Below are 8,446 nucleotides of genomic sequence, written 5' to 3' on the forward strand. Positions count from 1 at the left end.
AAAAGTGACGGTGAAATGTCAGAAGACTACTGAATACAGAATTTAGTTTTAAACTTTTTATAAACCACCTGACGTCAAGAAGGAGGAGAGTTACAAATAGCTTATAGTTTTCTCTGCTGAAGTTCTCCTATACAGTACTGTGTCAAACAAGATGTATTTGGGAACTCATATAAGAAATTCAATGCATTACCTTTAAAAGGAAGTATCGAATAATCAGAACAAAACCAACTTGCATTCACTAGGGTACACCAGTCGGTCACGTAAGTAGAGACTTTATTTCCTGACTGCTATATTGTATATATATGAAAGTATCAATTACCAATTCTAATTACACTAATGGGAAATTAGTATTGCTCTCATCTCCAGTAACTTAGAGCAGGTACGTTCTGCTGTGTCCTCTTATTTGTTCTAAAACTTTATACACCTTCTAATGTCTCCTTAGAACAAAGGGAACTGCCGATGAGTAAATAAAGGCAGCCTTAGAGATTTCAACCAGTCTCCCTATCATGGTCACGTTAATATGCCACTGGTTCTATTTCACATGTGCCGCTGAACTATGTAACAATCTGATGTACACCACATCAGAACCCTGTATCTCAACTGCTTCGCATTTCTCTCTAAACAATGTGCTGAGCAAGAGTTCCACATGGTTTGGGTGTTCAAAATCCCCGTGTGTTTTGCCTGATAAACTGAGAAATGCTCCACTGTCAATGTCTGAGATGTGAAACGTCTACATATTGTTTATGCAAATAAGTCTTAATGTCCCCACTACTATGCAAAAGCATGAGCAAAACTATACAAATGTCACTCAGCAACAACTTGGCAAATAGCCACAGGAAAGTGGTAACAGAAGTTTTGTGCCTGGTAGCCTCTCCTGTAGAGTCGGTTATTTAGCACTACCTTTGCTGTTTTCTTGGGGCACTTTCCTTAACTTACGTGCATGCTTTACAAGTGTGCAAATACTTTCTGCATATTTAAAAAGACAAGGCATTAGAATATTGACTATGAACTACTCAGGTAAACTAACCTTCATAACAAACTAAATATTTAGCACAGGAAGACTATCGGCACTGAGAAACTGGTTTTGTAACAAACTAGATAAATAACGGAGCAATTCAGCAAGTAATTCTTTCAGTTTGGTTGTTGCAAGTAAAAGTGTAATAAAGCCATTTTCTTCTACTAAGAAGTCTTCTAATGTATTGCATATCAAAATATATCCTTGAAAAATGTTAAGTAATTCAAAACATATTTCTGTAATATAATCTTAAATAAGTTTGGGGGTTTCTTATCAAGCAAAGTAGTAATTTGTATGGTGTAATCCTTCACCATTCCTACACTTAGCATGCAAGTCATCCTTTACACTGAAAATAACTTACACTTTGACAGTTTATAATTCATATGTTTAGATGAATTGCAACAGCAAGAAAGAAGTAGTATCTGATTAGCGTATGTTTCACTGCTATTTTGTTATTCCAGTGTTCACTAAAATGGCATAATTTACTATGTGCTTAATAAGCCTTAGTAGATGGAAGCTTAGGAACTTTCTTAGCACTTTGTATTTTATACAGACTATTTTCAAACTGAAATTGTAATGTACTCTCCAGGAGAGAGTTAATGAAATGTATCACCCAGAAACTACTCTGTCAAGCATTCTATAAATCTGTATCACTTATAAAACAACATACACAAAAATACTGGCAGATAGTTCATCAATCACACTTTTTTTTGGTGATCTGGGAGGACTGAGTGGCTCATACAATTCATTTTCTTTTACAGTATTTTAAGTATTTCTGAGCAGAATGCAAAAACTGGCAGCACATTGTAAAACTTCAATTGTAGTAGACTAGCAGACGTTTGAAAGTATAAAAAAAAGTCATAGTGTACCATATTTGCATGTTAATAAGTCGAAAAGAAAGCGGTTTTGTCAAACTCGTCAGAATTTCCCTGTTCCAGACTTGGCTCTGTATTTACATGACTCAGTATTCATTTATCCCTAGGTTCTTGTGTAACGTGCACTGTAGCTGAGGAAACATTCAGAATATTATCTTACGTGGAAAGATGTAATGGAAGTCGCCAGGTGTTAAGTATCTCATTTTACTATCCCCCCAAGAAAAGTGACCTCTGTTCAGGCTACGTATGTGTCTCGTAAAATAAACAAAACGAAGGCTTTCGCTTAGGAGCTTGATTCCCCCCTGTGCTACCCCTATTCTGTTTCAAGGACTGTAAAGAAGTCCCTGTCACCACCGGGTTTAGGCTCTGGGAGCTTCCCTGAGCCCACCTCCGCCAAGGCGGCCGCGATCAGCGCCGGTCACTCGCGGCGCTCCCGGGGGCACACCTCGCTCGCGGGGGGCTCACGGCAGTCCCGCTCGCTGCAGACGGAGCCGCGCAGCAGCTGGGCTGGCAAATCAGGGCCTCTCAGCTTGAATGAATGAATCAATTTCATGGGATATACAAGGCGGGGGAGGGCGGGCAGTGGAAACATACTGGGGTGCCATTCCAAGCTCACTAACCTTTATGTGTATTCAGAGCAACTGCTGCAAGGAGTGCAGTCTCTGCGGTGTGAGTTAGACGGCAGGCAGGCTTTGTAGATTATTTAAGCATTTTGGTCCTAATGAGCGACGTGGTAAGTACAGCCATTAACGCTTCAGCGCTGCGGCTGCGAATCCCCTCTCACCCAGAGCTTTAGGAAGCGTCAGGCGGGCAGCAGCCACCCTTCCCCAAAACACCTGGCTACCGAGGCGAAACTTTCCCCCTTAGCCGGAGCTCTCTCGCTGTGAGGCTGGGAAAGCATCACGGCGGGGGAAGCGCCCGCTGCGAGCGGGACCGGCCGCTGAAGCGGGGCCGGGGGGGGCGGCAGGACCGCGGGGGCGGACGGGGGACCGCGGCCCCCCTGCGTGGGCGTTCCTGACGCCCCCCCCCCCCCCCCCAGCAACCGCCGGGATTGGCCTGCGGCTCATAAAGGCATCTCGGGTTGCCTTACAGCTCGCTGCCTGGGCTGGCGACCGAGTCCCCGGCCCGCCGCCCCCCGCCCCCGCGGCCGGCTGCCGCTGCGCCTGCGGGGGAGGGCGGTCCGCGGTCCCGCCGGCGCCCCCGTCGGTGCGGCTGCACGGACGGGCCGGTTGGCTGCCGGATCTGGAAAGCGGAGGGAATGATGATAATCCCGATGATAATAATAAAGATCTCTGACTCTCCTTCCTGCGTGCTGCGTGCGGGTCCGGCGCCTGACTGCCGGCGGGGGGGCGGGGGCCGGGGGCCGGGGATACCGGGCTGAACGGGTCACTGAATCTGACGGTCGTGTCTGCTTGTGCCGGTGTGGGAGGCAGGGGGAGGCGGGCACCGCCGCTCCCTCACCCGCTGTGGGGGTGTGTGCGTGGGGGTGCGTGTCTGCGTGGGTGTGCGCGTGTGTCGGGGGCTCCGCGGGGCAGTGCGCGGGCCGCGGCGCTCTTACCTGTTTGCTGTACTTGCTGCTGGCCTGGCAGCTGTACTCGGAGCAGTGGTCCGACCCGATGGAGATGTTGTCGCCGGCGCCCACGAAGGTGTTGGCCGGGGGCAGGTCCTGCACGGCCTGGTGCTTTTTGCCGGCGGTGGGGGACTGCGGATGCAGCTGGACGGTGGGCAGCGGCGAGCTGGACTTGTAGTGCCTGGCCAGGTCGGGGCTGCCCGGGCCGCCGTTGACCGAGCGGTACCGCCCCATGCCAGGGCTGTCCGAGAGCTTCTCGTTGACACTGTCGTAGCGCTGCCCGTTGGGCTTGGAAGCCTCGACGGTGACGATGCTGCTGTAGAGGGGCTGCTTGCCCTTCTTGCCTTTCTTGTCCTTCTTGGGCTTCTTGGCCTTGTCGTGCTGCTGCGGGGTGAAGAAGTCCTCGTGGTCCTTCTTGCCGGCCTCATAGCCGTGTTTGCCCTTGGAGCGGCAGTAGCGGGCCATGACTACCACCAGGATGAGGAGGATGACGGTCATGATGCCAGCCACCACGCCGATGACTATGCTAAGCCGCTGCTTGCTCAGCTCGTAGCTGGGGTCACCAGCGATGTCCTGGGCTAGGGGCGTGTGGAGGCTGCGGGCCACCTGGCTCTCCACCACAGTGGCATTGGACAGGCTTTCATTGACGAAGACATGGAGCAGGGCAGTGGTGGACTGGGGCGGCTGCCCGCTGTCATTCACCTGCACCACGAGGCGGTGCAGGCCGTAGTGCTTGGGGGCCAGCTTGCCCACCAGCGACACCACACCACTGGCTGGGTCGATCTCGAAGAGTTTGAAGGGGTTGCCCCCGACGATGCTGTAGTTGAGGTCGGCATTGAGACCGGTGTCAGCATCGGTGGCCACCACCGTGGCCACCACGGTGCGCATGTTGCTGGAGGGTGGCAGCACAGTGTAGGAACTGTTGCTGGGGAAGGTGACCGTGGGCGCGTTGTCATTCTCGTCCATCACGAAGAGGGACACGGTGGCAGTGGCAGAGCGTGGCGGCTCGCCTCCATCCACTGCCTTCACCTTAAAAGTGTAGCTTGTCTGCTGCTCCCGGTCGAAAGAGACGGTGGAGAAAATAGTTCCAGTGTCATTCTCGATGGAGAAGATGCCGGCTGCCTGATCGTGGTCACCAGGCTGGATGGAGAGGCTGAGCTCGGCGTTGCGGCCCTTGTCGAAATCCATCACTGTCACCATGCCCACGGGGCTGTTGGGCTGCAGGTTCTCCTTCACATAGAAAGTGAACACGTCCTGCATGAAGCGTGGCTCGTTGTCATTGCGATCCGCTACACGCACCACCACCGTGGTGGAGCCCTGCAGCGACGGCACCCCCTTGTCCCGGGCCGTCACCTGGAACTCGTAGGTGTCGCGTTGCTCACGGTCCAGCACCGCCTGCACCGACACGTCCCCGGAGTCAGGGTCGATGCTGAAGATGCCGCCCGGCGCCTCTGAGGAGAGGGGCGAGGCCTCCAGGGAGTAGGTGATCTCGGCGTTCTTGCCACTGTCCGCGTCCGTGGCGACCACTGTGGCCACCCTCTCGCCGGGCAAGTTGTTCTCCGGGAAGGAGACTTCCAGCACGGCCTGGCTGAACACGGGAGGGTTGTCGTTAGTGTCGCCGACCCGCACCAGCAAGGAGTTGTTGCTGGACAAGCTGGGGCTGCCCGAGTCCACAGCCACGATCACCACGTTGTAGTCGCGGACAGCCTCGTAGTCCAGAGGGGCCGAGGTGTGGAGGAAATACTTGCGCTTGTTCTGCGGCTCCCCTTCGCCCTCGCTGGCCGGCTTGAGCTGGAAGGGCACGTCGCCCACCACGGTGCAGGTCACCACGCCGTTTTCACCTTGGTCCCGGTCCGACACCTGCACTAGGGCGATGGGGGTATCCACTAGCACGTCCTCGGCCACGCTAGCCACCCCATCCCGGAGCGGAATGCGCCCAATCTTCCGGATGTCGATGGTGGGCACGTTGTCGTTCTCGTCGCGGATGTTCAGCACGACCGTGGCCTTGTCCGTCTTGGGGGGCTGGCCCCGATCTCGGGCCATGACGGTGAAACGAAGCTGGTTCACCTCCTCCCGGTCGATGCGGTGCAAGACGCTGAGCCAGCCGGAGGTCTCGTCCAGCCGCAGCAGGCGCCTGACAGACTCGGTGGCCGCCCCGAAGACGTACTCGATCTGCCCGTTCACCCCCACGTCCAGGTCGGCGGCTCGCAGCTGCAGGATGGGGGTCCCGGGGCTGCTGTTCTCCGCCAGGTCCGCCTCGTAGACGCTCTTCTCGAAGCGGGGGCTGTTGTCGTTCACGTCGGTGATCAGCACCCTCAGGATAGCCTGCGAGGAGCGCGCCGGGTCGCCGCCGTCCCGCACGCGGAGGCTGAGCTCGTAGGAGTCCCGCTGCTCCCGGTCCAGCGCGCCCTTGACGATCAGCTGCGGCTGCTTCTCCCCGTCGAGGGTGTCGGCCACCTGCAGCTCGAAGACGCTACTGCGGGCCGCCGCCTCCGCCTCCTGCCGCCGCTTGCTGCCGCCGGGGTAGAGGGCGCTCTCGGAGGCGGCCGAGGCCGCGGCCGAGCCCGCCCCCCCCGCGCCGCCGCCGCCGCCGCGGCGGCCGCCGTCCCCGCCGGGCTCTTGCAGCAGCTCGTAACGCTCGATGCCGTTGCGGCCGAAGTCCCTGTCGGTGGCAGTGGGGAGCAGGTAGAGGGTCCCCACGGGCCGGTTCTCCTCCACGGTGAGCGTGAGGACAGGGGACGGGAAGGTGGGGGTGTTGTCGTTGATGTCCAGGATGATGACCCGGCCCTCGAAGAGGTCCACCCAGCTCTGCGAGGGGCCGATGACCGACACCTCGAAGTCCAGGAAGCACTCGTTCTCGTCGAAGATCATCTGGCACTGCGGCAGCTTCTCGCGGTCGATGCGCCGCTCCGTGGTGCTCAGCTCCCCGGTCATGTTATCGATCTTGAGATAGTCGGAGCCCGATTCCAGGCTGAATGTCACCTCTCCGGAGCCCGTCACGATTCCCAGGTCGGAAGCCACGTTGCCGATGCGGATGTCGGCGGGTCCCTCCTCGGCCAGCCGGTACCTCAGGAGCTGCTTCGCCGCTGCCAGGCTGACCCAGAGCGGCGGAGGCAGGAGGAGCAAGAAGCAGCAGCAGCAGCAGCAATGCACAAAGCCAAGTAGAGTCCGCATCTTCCTCATCTTCCTCGCACCGACCCCCCCCCCCCCACTCCCACCTGCCCCCCGGTAAACTCCCCCGGTAAGCCAACAGAGCGGCTGAGCGTCCGGGCGATCAATTATAAAATCCTTCTGTTCCTGGAAACTTATTGTCTCATGGCTGGTGCAATTGGTGGTCAAAACCCTGCCGCTGGCTCCTCTGCTGCTCTCCCTGCCTTCCAGTTGCGATATACTTACAGTTCACGGGACAGTGTATTTTGCTTTTTAAAGATTCATCTCGGTAGATAGGATGGGATTTTCCTCCTCCTCCCCCTTCTCCTCCTCCTCTCTGATTTTACTGTAATCACTTTGCGAGATTTGCAATAAAAGCAGGAGCAGCACCGTGCGATTTCAAGCCCCCCCAGGTCGTCTTCTTCGACACTAGAGTTAACTACAATTCACTCTCTCTCTCTCTCTCTCACTCCTCTCTCTCTTTCAGCCGTTTACGACCAAGGCATTAGCTTTATTCTTCCCCCTCTCTGCACACACGGGGGGGGGGGGGGAAATGTGATTCGCTTTATTCAAAGGGCTTGTGTCCGGAAAAACTCCAAATCCTCTTAGCAATGGGCAGTTCTTTAAAAAAAAAAAATTTAAAAAGGTAAAGAAAAAAAATAAAAATCCCAATAATGTCGGTAGCTGCACAGTTGATAGGAGAAGAACCCCCTGTATTACAGAGCAGTCCACAGAATATCCCCTTTGGTTGGCAGAAAAGCACCCAAATCCATCTTCAGAGATCGCCTAAAATGTTCAGCTCTTTCTCCGGAGCGGATTTTTTTTTAACAACTCTGCGCAAGGTCATTAGTCACAAAGCAACGATACAGAAACTGCAGAAGCCGTTTGCCCAGAATTTGCAAGGCTGTAGATATGAACATACACACACAACAGTCCCAAGTTTGTTTTTGCATCCGCAGTTTGTGTGTGTGCCTTACCTGCATTTGCACTGCATGTGTTATAGCAATCTGGATCTGCAGCACTGAGAGCGATTCACAAATGAGATTGCAGTCTCTCTCTCCCTCTCTCTCTCCCTCTCTCTCTCTCCTCTTCCTTCCCGTCCCAATGCAGGTAACCAGATCTGAACTTGATCCTTTCAGTTCAAAGGTTAGCAACAAAACTATGTGTCCAAAGGCGATTATTGGTCTCTCGTAAATATACTCGGAGCGGAACAAGATGTAACTGGATCCCCCACGTGAATTAACACAGATTCTGAATTACATCCATATAAGCGGAATGGCAAAGGGGAGGGGAAAAGAGCCGCGACGCGATTAAAAAAAACAAAAAACAAAAAAAACCCCCAAAACAGAGTTCTATTTGCAAATAAAATTATATCAGTCAGTTGTTTCCTGTGATCTGCACCGCCACGGTGGGTCAAATCTGCAATTGTGTATTCCCTCCTGTGTCTTTCAGAGAAGTGTGGATCAGGCGCTTTCACGGCAGAGCGGCTTGTGCTTTAAAATGTTGAATGGCAACTGAGAAGCTTCCCACTCGGAAAGGAAAAAAAAAAAAAAAAAGAAGCAGTAAACCGGCAAGTTTGCCCAAAGTGGTGGGAGCTGCTGAAGCCTCTCTCGGTAGCTCTTCCCTGACGCTGCAGCAGCAGAGCCGCCTGCGCTACATACACACAGAAAGAGAGAGGGAGAGAGAGAAAGAGGGAGAGCAAAGAGAGAGAGAGCGAGAGTGAGGGAGGGAGGGGGGGGAGGGAGGAGGAGGAGGAGGAGGGAGGACGAGTCAAGCGCTGCACTCCAGAAAGCCCAGCCTTACCCTCTGTCTCTGCTGCTGCTACTGCTGCAAGCG

At 54.2% G+C, this 8,446-nt stretch overlaps 1 protein-coding gene across 5 annotated transcripts in view; it reads right to left on the minus strand.

The window, feature by feature from the left end:
• PCDH7 (protocadherin 7) overlaps positions 1 to 8,404 on the minus strand; it is a 299,101-nt gene extending 290,697 nt beyond the window's left edge. For 4 of the 5 annotated variants that reach the window (XM_069792184.1, XM_069792178.1, XM_069792203.1 and 1 more), the window contains exon 1: positions 3,449 to 8,404. In XM_069792184.1, the coding sequence (XP_069648285.1) occupies positions 3,449 to 6,643 (3,195 nt within the window). In that variant the 5' untranslated portion in view covers positions 6,644 to 8,404. The remainder of the gene's footprint in view (positions 1 to 3,448) is intronic. The other variant, XM_069792169.1, reaches the window with a different exon arrangement.
• Between the last annotated feature and the right edge of the window lie 42 nt (positions 8,405 to 8,446).

This window comes from Haliaeetus albicilla, chromosome 1, assembly GCF_947461875.1.
Source record: "Haliaeetus albicilla chromosome 1, bHalAlb1.1, whole genome shotgun sequence".
In the NCBI taxonomy this organism is placed as follows: domain Eukaryota; kingdom Metazoa; phylum Chordata; class Aves; order Accipitriformes; family Accipitridae; genus Haliaeetus; species Haliaeetus albicilla.